Consider the following 19,155-nt stretch of genomic DNA (forward strand, 5'->3'; position numbering starts at 1 on the left):
TGAGAAAGCATATGAGGATAGGACACAATGTGTGATATCCTAAGTAATTTTTGAGATTTATTATAAGTGGAAAATACAAAACATTGAGCTAGTCAAGGGGTCTTCATGTCCATCATCCTTGATCTTGCATAATAATTAAATAACTTCCAGTGTTAAGAATTTGACTGACACTCATGTGGACACATCAGTACATTGAAATGGTAGGGTTCAGAATATAAAGCAATCCTACAGTTTCCTCAAGTGTGTATGAGGTACCAAATTATTTATAGGATTTTTTTTAGTTTTTCTCCTCTGGCTTATAGCCTGATTTGAAAGATAAATAACAGAATCCCTGTCCAGTATGGATACAATGAATTTCATGAGGAACATTGTAAACATCTGGATTTTGGTGTCCTAACAGGTTAAATTCAGATATGCATCTTGCTGACATGTTTTTTTATGAAAGGTATTTTTCACTGACTGAAATCACGTACTAGCTAGGCAAAAGTAGGTTAACAATCAGGAAAACAAGCTATATATTCAGCAGGTAAAAAGATTTTTTAAATTCAGAGATACTTATCTCTAGCTCAGAAAGTCAGTGAGCCGTTAAGTTGCTGCAGACTGGGATAGTATACATACCATGAAAATACCACCGTAGGCTCATCCTATTCTCTTTTAATTCTGTTGGAAATACTTTGAATTGTCTGTGTTCAAGATGTCACAGCATATATGTACTGAATGTGGAAGTGCACTAGCTCAGAATATTTTTCTGGGTGAATGGTTATCTGCAAATATGTTCTACATTTCAGTAGCACAGTATAAGGAAGAAGTCAGCTGAAACCTGCTGGTATCATTCTTCTTTAAAGTTTTATTTTTCAGTTGGAGAGCTTGTTAGAATCTCAAATTAACTCTGAAAATACATACAAAAGCTATGAAAAATGTTATAAAGAATGTTGCAGTGTAAAAGCAGTCACTTTTTTACTTCTTTAACAATCCCTTGAAAATTAACACTTCTCAAGTATGCAGTGTTGGTTTAAAAGCAAGCAATTTAAAAAGCTTATTATGATGGTGCTTAATAATTGGGAATTAATCCATGTTTCTCTGCCTCAGTTAAATTTTAGAATTATCTCCACAGTTACAGGTGGAAAGACAAAGAAATTATATTTGCACTATATACTGTGAGCTTTCTTAAGATCGCAGACTGCAACTGTGAAACAACAGTAAGCAAATGGAATCAGCAGACACTCAGGGTGTCTGATGAAACCTTGAGAAATAAAAATACCTATGTCCTGCACTCTTTAACTTTGCTATTCTCTTAACATTGTCATCTCCTTTATTTTAATCTCAGTCTAGTAAACTTCAGGTCATTTTATGTACATTCTATAGATTCAGATGATCATTTCTCTTGCCCATTTTCATCAGTCATTAGATCACATATCTAGTTGATTCAGAAGTATAATCTTTCTTATGCCACCACTGGCATGTACTTCTTACCTTTTCTGTTTGTTTTGCTCTGCTGTAGGTGAGACTCTGAAGCTTGCTTCATTTTGCTATATCAACCTCTCTGCTGCTATAGTTGTGCATTAGCTTAATGTGCTATGCTGTTGTATTACAATGTAAAAAGTCTCTTGTCTCTTCTGTCTTTGTCACTGCAAGCTGCTAATCTGAATGAAGTGGAAAAAGGTCAGTTGTCTTTTAAGCCTATTTTCACTTACTTTGGTTTCTCATTTTCCTTTCCTTAAAGGTGCATGGATTTCAGTTCTTACAAATGATCAAATAAATCGTATATAGATGTAATTTAGAAAGCTCACTGCAAATCCTCAAATTAGGCATTTGGCTCTTGCTGTGAATACATGTCAAAAGAAGGTCATTGAAGATGCAGATCGCTGTGCAGGAGAACTTTAATACTACTTTCATTGTCTTTTTTTTCAGATGTGCTAAAAGTGTGTGCAGCCACTGGTAGACCTAACAAAAAAGTTCCCATGGTGATCTTCTGAAATCTTTATTCTCATCACCTTAAAGAGATAAATTGGTTCCATTTGAATGTACTCTCTGTTTTATAGCACTGTTTTGCTTTAATATCTTAATTAGTTTATGGTACTAGAAAAATATGCTGGAGTATAAAATGGCAATCTTCTTGCTCATCATTTCTGTGGCCTTTTTTGCTGTAAATGAAGAAACTGAAATGACCACATTAAGCTGAGGCTATGGTACAAGAAAAGTAATAGTGGAGAGACGTATGACACTAATTTTGGGTGTTGCTGATCTAGGTTTCTGCCTAACACCTATCTCACTAAAAGAGATAAACCATCTTCCGTAAAATCTGATCATCTATACCGTCTGAGAGCTAACATAGTCAGCAATGACATATTTATGAAATAGCATATGTATTTTTAAAAGCAAATGAATCATCTTGTAGTGTATTTACCATTAATTTAATTTCCTAAATATATTGTGCAGTCTATAAAGCAGTATCATATTTCACTAATAATAAAAATATATTCATTATCCATGAAATACCATGTTGAGCAAAGCAGCAATTATACCATCTATGTTGATTAATTTAGACATCTGATGAATAATTCTTCCAACTTAAACTGGGAGCCTAAATTATTTCTGTAAATGAAGGAGAGAACAAGACATTTCCAGAAAATTATTCCAGCCACAGGTGTTCCATGCTTAAGCCGTTTTCCATTTAGGCAGGCTGCCATATTTGCATTTTATTATTACTTTTAGACAGCCTCTTGTTTTCCTTTCCCCTTGTCACTTCCTGTTATTTTTCCTACATTGTTCTGTTCCTATCCAAGTATGAAACTGTTGATTTTATAAAAGAGTACTTTTCCCTACAAAAACTAGGAGAAATGCAAGCTCAGTATAAATAAATAGAAAAGTTGGGTTCTTAGTTATGCTAGTTTTTAATTAAAAAAAAAAAAAACACCACAAAAACCAAGCAGATTAAATTAACTACTTTGACATCAGTAATTCATGGATAAAATTTTGTTTTGTCACTGATTTGCAGTAGCGCAAATTACAGAAGTTTAGGAAATCAAAAGAAAAACTGAAGTTCTATGTTAATGAAAGATAGCTTTTCAAATGGAAAGTAAAGGGAAGATGCTAGTATGAAGAGACTCAAGTCTCCATTTGAAGTTGAAGAACTGTTACCTGTGTGTAATTAGTCCTGCTGATGTTTAAATGTCTTTAAATGTATTAAAGGTAGAAAGGCAATGAATTCTAAACAGAATTGTAGTCACTGCAAAAGTATTATACAAGTGTGAACTATAACATATTAAAATTATTGATTATATCAGGAACAAAATCCTCACAAAGAAGAATATCAAACATACAGGGAATGTGAAATAAGTTCAGCAACAAAATTAAGCAGATGTGTATGTGATACATACTTGTAATATCTTGGCAGCTGAACATAAAAGCTATTGATGATCTGTAAGTTGCTTTGAGGATCAGTCAGTTTTATCATGCCAAACATCTTCTGAATTGTGACAGTAGTAGGAAAATAAAAGGAGGGGGAGAAGGAGATAATTTTAAGTAATTACTCAGTTTAGGCAAGCCCTAGACACAGATAGATAGATATGGATATGGATACAGATTAGATATAGATATATAGATTAGATATAGATATATAGATATATAAAGATATAGATATATATTAGATAGATATTAGATAGATATTAGATAGATATTAGATATATATTAGATATAGATAGATATAGATATATTTTTCCATGTTTCAAATCTTCATTATATGGTCTGCTTGCTACTAAAATAAACGAGTGAGTTTCTACTTTCAATTCACTTGGTAATCAAGTAACTACCTGCCTAAAATTTAAGCATGCAAGTAATCAAATGCAAATCTTGTCATCTCAAACTTGATAAGAAGTTTAATTATTTCATTAAATCAGGATCATAATCCTCATTCTTACAAGAATTGCACTTAAGTGTTACAGCTTCATAGATGACAGAGATACCTTTGCTACTTTTGCTTTTCAACACTCATTGCAAAATTTTGTTTCATCTAGCTTAATATACTTCAAATGACTATTTTATATTAAAAGCTTGAGTATTAAGGTAATCCTACTGCATTTTCATAAAGGGAGAGTTATACATTATATCCTCCGCAAGCTGAATACCTGCAACTAATTGATCACCACCATTACTGATTCTGGTCTACTATCCATCCTTCGTTTTCTCTAATTGTTTAAAAACTTGCCTGCCTTAAAGTTACTGTTTCTTTGCCGTTGCCAAACAGCATATGTAAGACAACTAGAAATGTTAAACTAAATAAACCCTGTCTTACACTGAGATCCACAAATATGGGGAATAGATAAACAGACATAAGTGATAGTGAAAGATAGGAACAGTCCAGCAATGAATCAAATCTAGAATTTTATTTTAAAATTAAATTCCAAAAAAATCATTGTATTTGTGATTATAAGCTGCATTCTAGATACTTTTGTTTGTCCTTTCTGAATGAGCTCAAAACTTTAAATCATTTATGTTGTCTAATGTTCATCAAACTCAAGACTTCATAAAAATGCAGCACTTTTCTGTATATAGTTTGTTAAATGTCACTGACATTTTCCAACCACTCCTACACTCTGTTGGCTATTTGAGTCAGAAGTAATTAAGCAGAGATCTCCAGTCAAAGACTCAGATAATAATATCTAATTGATGAAACATAAATACTGCGGAAGTTGACTCACGATATTTTGCAATCAAATCTGAAGCTGGAATGAATATATATATACACACATCTAAAATCCTGCTATTCTAGCAATTACCAGTAAGTCTGTAATATATATTTGTTATTTAGCTTTGGAACAGCTAATAGATCTTCTAGCAAAAACCTGATTTTGATTATTAAAACTGACCATTCTTTCTTTCACATGCTGTCTCTATTTTTTATTCTAATATCATATTCAGCTTTGTGAATACACTAGTGATTTTAAGCTTGTTTCTTCAGTAAGCTTCCCTGTAATTAGCAATGTGCTGTTATATTCAGATGCTCATGTCCATTTGTTTTAGAGCTCTCTTTTTCACACAGAAATCTAGTGGCTGACATTGCTTAATTTGACTGTATTTTGAATTTATTGCCCAATTATTCAAAATAATAATTATGTAAATCCTTTTTTCACCCACTGCATTGTTCCTCATTATTTGTTGTACTCCATGTCTTTATATATTGGAAAACCCAGAGTTAAGGGTCTGTTCAGCCTTGAGAAAAAAAGGGGACTTCTTAACACCATGTTCCAGTATTTATAGCATTAGAATTATATTTATATTATTATATTATTTATAGAGAGAATTAACATGAGAGGAAATACAAACTGACCTGTGAATCTAGCAAACTTCAAACTTTGGTTAGTCAATTGAGAATTATGCGCAATCATCATCAGTATTTAATAGCGTTGTCTAGCTGTTTGAGTCTGCCTCATCCTCTATATATAGCTGCAAAATCTCAGAAAATATTCCAGTCTTGACCTTGGAGTGTGCTCACCATGCAGAGTTCCGCTGGTTGCAGTACTACTTTATACCAGAATCCAGGCTCCTTAGATTAATCAAGCAAGATACCTTATGAGAAGAGTGATTGCTGGTTCTAATTAAACTTTGGAAGCTTTTCATAGGATATTTTGACACTTTATCCACTGCTTATTTTTAAACAAACTAGTCTGTTGCTTATTTGCCTACATACAGAAATGTTTCTATCTTTCAAAACCATAATTACTTAGCCCAACTCTTACAGAAGCCTGTTACAATCTTATTAGCTGAATAAAAGAATGTACACACACACTGGTGTCAAGCTTCCTTGAATTGAGACCTTTGTTTCACAATCTTCTTTCATTATTTTGAAGTATGTTTTTTAAAACATTGTATTATGCTTCCCAAATCAGGGAACTCTCTAGGATTTCCTTCCGGTAAAACCAAGGAGCCTAACTTGTAAATCTGATATTTCTTTCAATAAGTGTTTCACTTTGATCACTATCTTTTCATTTCAACAAAATTACTTTCTCCCCTTCACCTTGTCTCAGTTAAATTCTGAATAACACATTGGTTATTCAGTATGCTAAGAGATGTTGCTTTGCCAGGAAGCTATTCTTCAGTTGTTCAGATTCCATGTCACAAATTTTTACTTAGGTTTTCTATTACTTTTTCAAACAGTTATATTTTGATTATGGGAACACTTCATTCAGAATATAAATCTCTTAACAGTGCAAATGGAGACCTTGAGCTTGAGTTATTTTGGTTTGTTCTTCTAGTATTTGTATTTTCATTCAGAAATTCAGTATCTGATATACATATTTTGAATTCCATCTTGAATTTCCCTTGGGGTTTTTTTTACCAATCTTGGGTTCAAGTCTGTCATGAATACTACTCTTTATAACGAAAGTTTGTACTTAACCTAAAACTGACTTTCTTGTTCATAGGGGGTTTTACAGGATTGTTTCACTACATGGACTGCAATGTTTACCATGTCCTTTCCTTGATTCTCTAGGCTAGTTGCTAACACAGTTTAATTGAAAGCTCCCTCCAGTGATGTGATTCTGCATAATGCATACAATTTGCAAATTTTTTCAAAAGCGTAACCCTGTTTCAAACTTAAACTTCCAGTTTAACCCTCAGTCTCCATGCAGGATTCATAGCTATGACTTCGGAATTCAGACTTTCAAGCGCCTCTGAGCTTTTCATGAGGTGATTCAGCTTTCAGTGTATTAGGGCCATTTACCCATGACTTTAAATAATCATGTATTTCAGAAGTACCTGGAGGGGAAGAGGGGAATAAAAAAAAAAAAATAAAAAAAAGTGGACAGGCTTAGACACTACTCAGAAAGCTGTTTGCCACACAAGAAGTTTCAGACGTCTGCGCCAATAACAATGTAAGCCATGGCACAATTACTATCCTGAAGCAAAATCAATGCCAGTTCAGTAAAACTGGCAGCAAGATTGCTTGCTTCTATTATGCCAGTCCTAATTTGCCTTTTTCTGTGTATTTTGGGGGGGTTCCACTGAACTTTTACTGTGAATCTATCTAGAGACAGCAAATCTCCAGCCCAGCTTGTAAGACAGATTCAATAGGTCACTTTCAGAAAGTCTCTGATATACTGTTTAAATCAATAACTTTGGGAATATTTAGAGGTGTTTTTGTCCAAGTGTCATAAGTACTGAACAGACATGTTTATTATTTGTAATTGAAGTGTTACATATTTTGCAGTTCTGCATGTAATTCAATATAGAATATATGCCATAAGGTATTTATATAGAGGTGTATATATGTATGCATATATACACATACATGCAGACACATACATACATTTCTAAGCCATAGGAATGTGCACATACTGGGCTAAAAAGTGATTTTTTTCTTATTCTACTCTATGTTCCTGAAAATCTGAATTCTCTGTTCTCATATTTATATCTCACTCTTAAAGACTGCTGGCCTTTAAACGGATTTCAGCTATTACAAGAAGTACTGAAAATTAACTAAATGCTATGTGAAGAATTACTGCCTCTTACATTTGTATTTGTTTGAACAAAACCCTTTGAAAAGAGAAAGGGATATGATTCTTGTTTGATATATAGTGGGATGCAAAGAATCCCTGGTATTTCAGGATTCTTTGTGCAATGACCTAGTCATAACAACTGCACATTTCCAGACTAATAAATCCATTGAGAGTTTGAAGAGGCTTTGAGGATAGAATTAAAATCCTTTGTATTAGTCATCATCAGTGGCCTCCATTTGATCTTGATTTGGTTTCCTACATGTATTGACTAAGTCACATTGTTACTGACAGCTTTCCCGAGGACTGTTAAGTAACCTGTGCTTGAAGGCCATTTTCTTGTGTTAAATCTTTATTTGGTTTTGTAGGGTAAATGCACTACTTTCAAATTAGTAATGTGCTATCCCATGTAGAGGTCCCATGTCTTACCATCTTTAGCATACTTCAGATGTGGTTTAGCCAGCATAACCATCTTTGGCTGTGGTTCAGTTTTGCTTTTTCTCTATCCTTGCTTTAATGTTCCTCAACTTTTTTAGGTTCCTGTTTATTTGTCCACCATTTGAAACAAATTCTACATACCCTAAGAGATAAGTCTTGGAAATAATGTCTTAAGACCTGGGTAGTCAGTATTCATAATCACAATATGCAGTTTTAAACACTAGAATGCAGGCACACATGCTGTGGAAAGGAGAAATGTCTCTGTAGGATCTGTTAAATCTGTTGCTTTCAGTTTATTATGATGTGTGCTTCTACAGTTCCAGAGAAACCCATGTAAGCAAGAAGCTGCTTCTATGTGGTGATAGGTACTTGGGAGAGAGCAGCATAAAATGTTAGAAACCTTATTGCTTAATGACAGTAGTAACTGATACACATACACACACGTGTATGTGTTCTGGAAGGTATCATATACTCTTTCCAAAATCTCCATTCCAATATCATTATCCTATAACTTTCTCCCTTTTCCCAGCCTACCTGTTTCTGATTCTACCCAAATTGTGCCCTTAAATGGTCTGTCCTTTCCCCATACCATATTCATAGTGGTGCTGTCCTCACCCTCAGTACTGTGTTAACAAGAAAAGCGGTGAAGTCATTATATGCTATTTTAATCTCAGGCTGCCCTCCAGCAGATACTGATTTTTCAGCTAACTATACTGCAGGAGACTACCACGCTCAGATAAGTAAAATTGAGGGATGTCAAATATTGTGCCTCTTTGAAGGAAAGTTCAACCTGAGCCGTGAAGGTTGAACTCATCTGCTGCTCATCCGCTGCTATCTTCTGCTTTTTCCTCATTTTGGTGTACAGTTCTACTTCTCTTTGCTCACTAGCTCATATTTTATTACTTGACAAATGACAAGGAGCAGTCTTACTCCTTCTGTAGTTTTAGGGCCTGACAGACCTGTGAGCCCCTGAATTCAGCAGGCATAGGTTTTATACCTGTTGATTATATATACATTCTTCATATGCATGTTGGAATAAGTATATCTATCTTATAAACCAGTGATAAGCTTTGTGAGTGCACTGTTCATGGTATCTTCTGATTAGCTAGTCGGGGAACAAAACATTGTTGATCTGTTTATACACCTGTGTTTCCTTGTCACAAAGTTGAAAATAAAATCACATTTTAACCATCTTAAAATATTTTCTAGATTATACAGCCAATGCTGGAAATTAGAGCCACTGCTTCTAGCAGCAGGGAAGGGTAGACATTTGACATACGTTCTTTTTTTTCCTTTTCACAGAACAGATTTTAGATAATTGTAGCACATTAACAAATGCAAAAGATAGAGAGTCATATTTGAGAAAAAATAGAAATCAAGTTTTCATTTGATTGTATTAACATGCAGTGATATTAACAGGGTTTTTTTGGGTGATAGATTACTTATAGTGCAAACCTGGGTATTTGTCTGTGTAATGTGCATAGCAATAAGTAAACGAAAATCATACTCATGGCTTGGCATATTGCTGATTGGTATTGAACTGATTTTTTTTATAAAGGAGTTATGTAAGAAAGAGCAGTATTTATTGTTACTACGTATTAATATTTATTTATTAGTATTTATTATAAAGGTATTATTTATTACTATATCATGAAGTATGCATATTTCAATGTTAACAAAAAAAAAAGTTTTAGCAGTTACTTTTAAAATATCGGGCCACCATGATATTTTCACTGAATTGAAAGCATACATTATATTTCAGGTGAGCTCTGTGAGGAGAAATTAGATTTCTGTGCTCAAAACCTGAATCCTTGCCAGCACGACTCAAAGTGTATTTTGACACCCAAAGGATACAAGTAAGTCTAAAATATTGTCACAGTCCAACTGAATCTAAATTGCTATTTTTTTATCCTGCTTAACTTCTCCTTTTCTTTTAGTGGAAGCAAGTTCTAGTCTCAAAATACTAATTTCAGTTATTACTAAGCATTACAGCAGAATAGGCCATTATTTTCATGTCGGACTACATTATTATCTTAAATGTGTTTCACAGAATTTTATGGATCCTTAACAGTTCTAATTCCAGACAGATTTTAAATAGGAATGCAGAGTAGAGCAGTTAGTCTATGTGACAGTCTGTACAAAACCCTTTTACTGCTTGGACAGTAGGAAAATAATTGCGTTTAATTGAAGTGGAATAATTACACTGCTTTCTGAGAAGTAATTGTGAAAAACATTATTAGGAAGGTAAGTTGGAAGGTAAAAACTATAGCAGTTCATCCCCAGGAAAACTAATCTTTAATTAGACCATATCCTTATCATAATTAATTAGCATGCACAATTTAAAGTGTTTTTAATAGACTTTCGGTTAATAAATACAGGAAACCTGCAGATTTCAATTGTCAAAAGCACCTGGTTTATGCAGTATTCTCTTGTGCTAAAATCAGATTATTTAGTACCATTCCTACTACTTATGAAATGACATTTTATTTAAAATACAAAAAAATATTCAAATAAATATGCAAATGAATGTAAAATTAAGTTGATAGTTTTCAATTGGAAAATAGAAAACTTGTTGGATTTCAATTGTTGTGTGTTATGTTTATTTTCTTCATACCACTTCAGTAAACCTAGTCTGGCATCTTATACTTTACTGTCTAGTTCATTAATCTTCCACGTTACTTTCTGAGATTTTAAGTGAGAAACAGTACATGCAGTAACTTCAAGAATGTATCTCACTTAGCTTTTTAATAGCATGCTTTATATTCTTTTTTCACTATTTTTATTTGTATATATTTTTAAATAAAAATTAAAACATATTTGATTCAAGTACTTTAAATAAAGTTACAAGCTATTTAAAATTACTCTTGCCACTTTAAAGAAAATTTTAGATACTAAAAGAAACACCATCAAGGAGGGAATCACAAGATTTAATTAAATCAATTACATACATCTTAATTTTTTAAAAAATTGAGCTTCGAGGGGAACCAATTATGCATAAACTCTGGACTGTATAAATGGACCATTGGGCAATTCGTAGCTGTTCAGTTGACAAAGAAAATATCTATCAGCATAATACAAGCTTTGGATTATTTGCCTGTGCTTCAACGACTAAGCATATTGATTATTTTTAGTGTTCAAAGCCACTTACAACGTCCTGTAATTTTCTGCATTACTCATAAATTCCAAAAGCAACTGTCAAAATTATTAATGAGGGCTCCCTAGATTTAAAACACAGATCTTCAATATAATGGCAGATGAGTAAGCATGTGTAACTAGCAAACACATGTGGATTCCTTATATAGTAATTACACAAAAAAGTCACAATAATGCATTTTTTTCTTGAGTTTTAAACAATTCAGTAGTTCCTTAACTTTCATAAGCACTGTGCTATCCCACTTGCTTTCCTGTTTCACAGATGTGATTGCACACCTGGATATGTAGGTGAGCATTGTGATATTGACTTTGATGACTGCCAAGACAACAAATGTAAAAATGGAGCACAGTGTACTGATGCAGTTAATGGATATACATGTATTTGCCCAGAAGGATACAGGTGAGAAAGACCCGAAGGCAGTACAGGCATGTATGTCTTCTGTCAAAGTTGCCTTTTTTTTTTTTTTTGGCAATACTAATTTTTTGTTTGCATTTAGTGGCTTGTTTTGTGAGTTTTCACCACCAATGGTTCTACCTCGCACCAGCCCTTGTGATAATTATGAATGTCAAAATGGAGCCCAGTGTATCATAAAAGAGAGTGAACCAATCTGTCAGTGTTTATCAGGCTACCAGGGTGAGAAATGCGAAAAGCTGATCAGTATAAACTTCATCAATAAAGAATCCTATCTACAAATCCCGTCAGCAAAGATACGCCCCCAAACCAATATCACTTTACAGGTAAGATTATTTGTGTTGTAGATTGTGATCTGGAATCAAAGAATCATAGAATGGTTTGGGTTGGAAAGGATCTTAAGGTCATCTAGTTCCAACCCCCCTGCCATGGGCAGGGACACCTCACCCTACACCATGTCACCCAAGGCTCTGTCCAACCTGGTCTTGAACACTGCCAGGGGTGGAGCGTTTTCCATTTCTTTGGGCAACCTCTTCCAGTGCCTCACCACCCTCACAGTAAAGAACTTCTTCCTTATATCTAACCTGATCTTCCCCTGTTTAAGTTTAAACCCATTACCCCTTGTCCTATCGCTATCTGGAAAAGAGTGTAAATTACTTTATATGGTGTGGAAGATTAGCCAAAATTGTCATTCCCTCACTTAAAGAGCTTTTCGCAGTTTGAGCTAAAAATCTAGAAAAATCACTGGAATAACTATATTCATATTGAAGTAGATGTGCTTATTGATAGAAGGAAAAGAATTTTGTAAGGTTGTCCTTCCAGAAAGAATTTTATTACGAAGTAATAGACTATGGCAGTAAATTCAGAGATTCGCTTAATACAGCATTTTTATTTACTATTTATTTTTATTCTAAGTGATTCTTTCTTTTTACTAGATCGCCACAGATGAAGACAGTGGGATCCTGCTCTACAAAGGCGATAAAGATCATATAGCTGTAGAGCTGTACCGGGGTAGAGTGAGGGTCAGCTATGACACAGGATCTTACCCAGCCTCTGCTATCTACAGGTGAACCCAGATGAAACAAATTTCTAACTGAAGCAAAACATTAATTCCTTATATCAAAGTCATATTTTTGAATATATGGTTAAAAGAAATATATGCAAATGAATGTATTGTCAGACATTTAAAACCTTTTGCCAAAATACATGATTTGGCTTGGAAAATAAAAGGCAGATATGTCCAAAGATAATATATTATTTGATCCATTAATACTGAATAAAAATTTGCTTTCAGTAGAATATTTATACATTTATGTAAAGCTCACGTGTGGAAGTGAAGTTTTTTTGATGATGTTAGTGCCAAATAATTTCCTAGTGTGCAGGGTAAAGTGCAGAACTGTACTGCACAAGCAGAAATGAACTGGAAGTTTCTCTTTTCCTCTATGCTAGACAGTCATGTAATGTTGGACTTTTCCTTGCCAAATGAATAGAAAGCTAAAAACTCAATTCCGAAAAAAGGCACTATCCTTGAAAAAGAAATATTTTTTGCTTCCAAACTCATTATGAGACAGAATCCACATCTGCTTCTGGAGCTAATTTTCGAAGGTTTTTTAAGTCAAATTTCTCTAGTTCTCTGAAAAATTACCACCTGAATTTCTGGAAAGGTTATATGTAATTTCTCAAGAATTTGCAGACAGACATTGCAAGAGTGATCAAAAAGACAACAGGCATCACTTCTTGGCCTTGATTGCCCATTGTTACAAACACACTCAGAAATAAAGGGAAGTGTAAAATGAGTTTTTTCTTGAATCTTTTTGCTGTATTCACCATTTGTGTTGTAAAATTATACCTAGTGTGTATTTACTTGCTGGAGGTTGTAGCAGTTGACATTGTTCTGCATTCTGTTAGGGATATTTGATTGAAAATATATGATTTTTAGAAATGATTGTACTCAAATGACAATATAAAATCAAAAGCTTAAGCAGGGAAGCAATGCTAAACTTTGTTAGGTAATAGCACCAAGGGAACTGTGGTTTTAGTAGATTACTAAAAGCATTCCACAGAAGAAAAATCATTCCTATAAAATATAGGATAAAGTTGTTTAGTAAAATCATAGCTTTTTACAATAAGCATCTTAAGGTTACTTTTATTTTCTGATGCAATGTGTATTTCATAAAGTTTTTTACAATTCCATGGAATGGTTTAACATGTGGAAATGTTTTGTAAGGAGTTTAATTATTTTTGTTGATTTTTATTTTGATATATACAGGTGTCTGAGAATGGGAAGCAATAGGAATCAGAATCTCATGTAATTTCAAGTTATTTTCACTCCCATTTGTTTTTTCTATCAAGAATACTTCTTCACATCCAAAACTTTTATTTCTTTCTCATCAATTTAATGCTTTCTCCAGTATTACAGGAATATAATAAAAACTGGTAACTCACACTTGCCCATTTTAGTTTTCTAGAAGAAGATTGGAAAACAATACTTACACAGGCAAAATTAAAAACCATAAATGTAGAAGGCATTAATAACCAAGTAATCAATTAGCAAACAGTCTCAATTAGGTTACTGTTACAGAACAACTAAAAGCATCTCCCTTACATATCTGATCAGCTCTTTTGAATTATATGACAAGTAGAGAATGCATTGTCATTCTGTGAAGAAATGGGATGTGTAGTGAAGTGTTACATAGTGACACTGTTGTTTAGTGAAGCAGATACACACTTGTAATATTACTAGTGCTAGTATTATTAACCTCCCTTTTGTTTCAAATAAGTATGAGTTTCAAGGAGATATTTGAAAATCCCATGTCATGGTACTGAGATCAACTGTAATGAAGTCTTTCGTACATGAGAGAAATACATCTGTTGGAATCCATGTATACATTTCCACATTTGTGTATATGTTTGAGCATCTAGTGGTCACTCTGATCAATCTACAAATTAGATTATTATTTTATTTCTATTTCAGGTTCTAGAAAGGAGTATGTCGTAGCACAGGATCTTTTACACATACTTTAATCCCTTCACCCTCTCCAACCTATTTCTATTTTTCTAACTTGTTTCCAGCCATCCCTATTTCCAGTTCTTACTGTTCTACCTTCCTAGGATCTTTGTGTCATTTCCTGCCCTTTTTAAGCTCTCTACCTTCTTTTCATCCACTCGTTGCATGCTATCTCTCTGTACCTTTGTTACCTATTAAAGCTGTCTCCTGTCATGTTTCCTATCCTTCTTTCAGTCCAACAGCGTGGTTTCTTTACTCCCTTCCCTCCCTTCATTTTTTTTCCAAGCCAGGTAGATCTGATCATCTTTGCTCAAAAACTGCTGACAAACATAATCTACATGAACCTACCTATTCACTTTTCCTTTTCTCTATTTCATCCGTCTCAGTCTCCTCCTTGACTCAGTTTCTAGTCCCATTTTCCTTACGATCTGCTACTGTTATTCTGATTCTTGCTTTATTCTAACTGTTTCTTGCCCTATCCTACATCTTTCTCTTCTTTCTCTGTAGGCCTAATTTTGCTTCTTCTGAATGTTCAGGTCATCTTCCTGGTTGTGTCCCTTCCTAACCTCATGCGCACGCCTAATATATTCACTGAGGTGGCAGAGTGAAAAACAGAAGGCCTCGACACTGTGCAAATATTATTCAACAACAGCTAAAACATTAGTGAGTTATCAGCAATGTTTTGGTCACAAACCTAAAACATAGCACCATATCAGCTATTATGAAGATTCCAGCCAGATCCAGTACAAATAAATGATGAATTATAAAAGCAAGCAAGTTAATGTATTATGTTTTATCAGGGAGACATGAAGAAGACAAAAGAGCATTTTAACTCATCACCTTGAAGAAGAGCGAGGTTTAGGATTGATCTGATAACTGGGTAGATAGTTTGCAAACTAAGATGAGAAGTTGCTTACAGTGAGAAGGACAGAAAGGAAATTAAACAACTGGTAAGTTTATCAAGGGATTTACAGATTTCATTAAGGAAGTGAAGATTCATGGATAGTATAGGAAAAAGAATAAGACAAGTTGTACTCTACTGAACAATGACAAGATGCCTGGAACAGAGGCCAAAATAAAATAAAAGAGCCAATAGAGAGTTTCAAATAAAAGTTTTATAATATAAATGACCATCAAGAAATGGTATGTTGAAAAGGAGTCAGATGGGAGCTGTAAGGCCTAGAGAAGTGCTAGCAGTAGCAACAAAACAAAGCTGCAAACAGGTGATTTAATCATTGTAAATATGGACAATCAAAAATAATAGCGGCCTAGCTGTGTAAAGAATGAGAACTGCTTTACCAATGGGAATTGACTGCAGAAAGAGCCATCACCCTAGAAGCACTCATCAGTCAATCTGAGTAACAAGATGAGATGGTGGCATTGCCAAGACCAGTAAAGAAAATTAATTCATTGGAGATGGTTATTTGGGAAAAGCTGATCCACTTGGGCTTTGTTCTGTCTGGACATCCATTTTGAGATGTTAAATGTTTTTTACGCACACACACACAAAAACCAAAACAAAACAAAAAAAATAAAAAAAAAACTTTTTCATTCTGTAAACCAGTTTTCATCATATATTTATTGGAAATATGGAATATTTCTTCCCAAATCATTACTCTTCTAAAGAGTTCCAGAAGCTTTAAATCAGTTTTTCTTACAGCTTTTCATTAGGATCTATGCATTCAGCTCTCATTTCTCCAATGGGAAATGGGCTAGAAGTAATATAAGTGCATTGGCAGGAAATATTGCACAGATATGCCTAGTGCTTATTTCCCCTTTAATTTCAAGCACCCTTACCTAAGAGGGCTCCTCTTTCTGCAGTAAATTTTTACCAGTAAAACAGTTTAAACTAGAAGCTTTTAATAATAACTTTTAAAGACACATTCCCTTCACACATTATGTTTTATACATCCCAGGAATGACCTCTTGCTATAAAAATGCATGTTCTGTGTTGCTCTCATCCTTTTAAATATTATTGTGTGCAAGGTTGATAAATTGTTAGATAACATAAATTTCCTTGGAACAAGAACATTGCGTTAGGGTTTCTTGCTTGCTTCAGTCAAGAAGTCATACACATTTTGGTTTCATCCACTTTTTTCCTGGATTCATTGAAATGTTTTAAAGAAATTAATCCTGGCACTTTTCTTGTTGCTTTATCACAGAAATCAAAAACCCAACTCTTTAGTACCTTGAATAGACCTTACTTTTTAGGAATGATGAACCCTGACCTTTTCTTTTTTCCATGGAACCTGGCAGTCCCCCTCCTGCCCATTCCCAGAAAGTGTTTATTCTGCCAGTGTCTGCTCTGTTGTGTGTTTGTACTTTCACAGAGAGCCAAGTTTATGTAAAGCATGCATACTACCATGCAGATCTTTTACCCATATTGAGCTGAGCTTGTCCACATAGTTAGAGTTGTTAATAAATAGCTAAGAAGCTATTTAATGTGTCACCGTTGTAAACAACCTTGTGAGTGCTTCTGATGTGTTCCAGGACAAAAGCAGTTAGGTTAATTAAAACGTTGCTAGGGATGTTATAAGGCAATTTGCTTGATTTTTGCCTTGAGATTTAGGAAGCTAATCCCTTTCAGCTATACTGCTTTCCTAATGAGAAGAGCTAACTGACTGTATGACTGTTCAGTCCATCTCAGGCTATCATACAATTGGTTCATTTGAACAACTTTTTTCAAAGGCTTAAGCTTACTTACTTGATGGTGCCCTGAAGCAAATAAAGGCTCTCATGGGAATGGTTATAATGTCTGGTCTCTGGACTACAGCTCATTGTCATGACTTCCATGCAGCCATACATTCAGCTCTTAATTCTCCAGTGTTTGGGGAGAGAGTATGGGCTAGAAGCAATGGAAGAACAATGATATATTCAGTCCCAAAATTAAATAATAATATTCTTCCTTCTCTGATGTACATAAACTGTATTCAAATGCAAAGTAGTTACCCTGCACTTAAACATTTGCTATGTAGATATTTAAGCTGGTTAACATAGGCAGCCATTTCTTGTACTTAGTAATGTGTGTAGGCTTGTCCTTACACATAAGCACCATGCTTGAAACAAGCCTTTTCTGCATGACACCCTTTGGGCATTCTCCTACTAGTGGGTTCATATCTTCTTAGCAAGCTGAAGGAAATAGCATATGCTATTCACTGCACTAGCCAGAAGCTGAACATTCAGAAATAATCATGCCTAATAAAGACAACAAATTACTTTGTTGCTAGTGTCAATGGAGCTGTCTGGACCAATGATGTGGTTTTGTCTGGCAGGACTAAGGTTAGATGCAATTTCATATTCTGTAAAATAGTAGGTTTATATAACACTGGAGTGAACTCAGGCCTTCATACTTGCAAAATATGTAAACCCAATGCTATGCAACATGTAGGATACATACACACATACGTGTGCACGCAAATAAGATCTTGAAATAACATTAGAATCATAGAATGGTTTGGGTTGGAAGGTTCATTATTTTATGAGGGCATGAATAACTTTGAATGGAAAAGAGCTATTAGTCTACAATACGTATTGTTAATAGAGTGTTATTGAAGGGGTACTGTATTAGCTCTTAAGCATACATGCATGTCCTTGCTTAAAATCTAGTTTTCAGGAGACTGCACCCCTGGAGAAGTTCTGTTCTGAAGCTGTATTAACTCAAAGAGGAAGAAGATCAAAACCTGTTCTAACCAGACCATCAACTGTTTAAAATTAATATTAATGTTTATTTTGCAGTGTGGAAACAATTAATGATGGCAATTTCCATATTGTGGAGCTGCTAGCTATGGATCAGATTCTGTCTTTATCTATTGATGGAGGAAGCCCCAAGATAATTACCAATTTGTCCAAGCAATCCACTCTGAATTTTGATTCTCCGCTGTATGTAGGAGGTAAGAGGATCTTACTGCCTCTTACTAATGGTATTATAGCTAATTTACTCTGGTAACATGCATTAATAAACACACGGTAAAAGACTCATTCATTGAGATAACACCTTAAGATGAAACTTCAGCAGTTAATCTCAATAGTTTTAATTTTAACAATTAGTATGTCCTCAAACTGCTACTGTTACATAGCTTTTTATCATACTGAAGAAGTATGTGTAATGTTGTTCAGCTACCTGAAGATTCCATAATGCCTATTCAGAAAGTGTAGAATGGTCGCATTCTGTTTTGGTTATGTTTTACGTTTCTATTTCGCCACACAGGTATCTGCAGGAAATGATAGCAAGGTATAAAGCCATGAATTATAATTTATGTCTGGAGAGCTTATTGCTTAGGGCTGACAGGAATTATGACATTAGGTAAGAAGGGAACCACCTGGACAGTTGCCTCACAGTATGTGGCAGGGTTTGTTGTCGGGGTTTTTGGTTTGTTTTGAGAAGAAAGAATTGTTTGTTTCAGTAAAACTGGTAGTAGGTGATTGTGGAGATAGAACCTAGGTAAAAGAATCCAGCCACCACTTTGTGCCTTCTTACTCTCCTTCGCAGCAAGACTAAGTTCTTTGTGATGAGAGATTCAGCATGGTTTTTAAATACTATTGATCTACCAGTCTTCATCTTCTATTTAGTTTAACTTTACACTCTTAAAGGAGGCATGTAAGGAGTCTCCTTCTGATCTGTTCTTTCTGCAAAAAGAATACCTACTTTCCTA

At 34.3% G+C, this 19,155-nt stretch overlaps 1 protein-coding gene across 13 annotated transcripts in view; it reads left to right on the forward strand.

The window, feature by feature from the left end:
• The window catches only part of SLIT2 (slit guidance ligand 2), a 265,376-nt gene that overhangs the window by 236,478 nt on the left and 9,743 nt on the right, over nucleotides 1–19,155 (forward strand). For 9 of the 13 annotated variants that reach the window (XM_030492445.1, XM_030492444.1, XM_030492443.1 and 6 more), the window contains 6 exons: nucleotides 1,636–1,662; nucleotides 9,694–9,787; nucleotides 11,347–11,484; nucleotides 11,582–11,822; nucleotides 12,432–12,562; nucleotides 18,239–18,393. In XM_030492445.1, coding sequence (XP_030348305.1) covers nucleotides 1,636–1,662; nucleotides 9,694–9,787; nucleotides 11,347–11,484; nucleotides 11,582–11,822; nucleotides 12,432–12,562; nucleotides 18,239–18,393 — 786 coding nt within the window. The remainder of the gene's footprint in view (nucleotides 1–1,635; nucleotides 1,663–9,693; nucleotides 9,788–11,346; nucleotides 11,485–11,581; nucleotides 11,823–12,431; nucleotides 12,563–18,238; nucleotides 18,394–19,155) is intronic. The other 4 variants (XM_030492437.1, XM_030492440.1, XM_030492439.1 and 1 more) reach the window with 1 other exon arrangement.

Source organism: Strigops habroptila, chromosome 7 (assembly GCF_004027225.2).
Source record: "Strigops habroptila isolate Jane chromosome 7, bStrHab1.2.pri, whole genome shotgun sequence".
Taxonomy (NCBI): Eukaryota; Metazoa; Chordata; class Aves; order Psittaciformes; family Psittacidae; genus Strigops; species Strigops habroptila.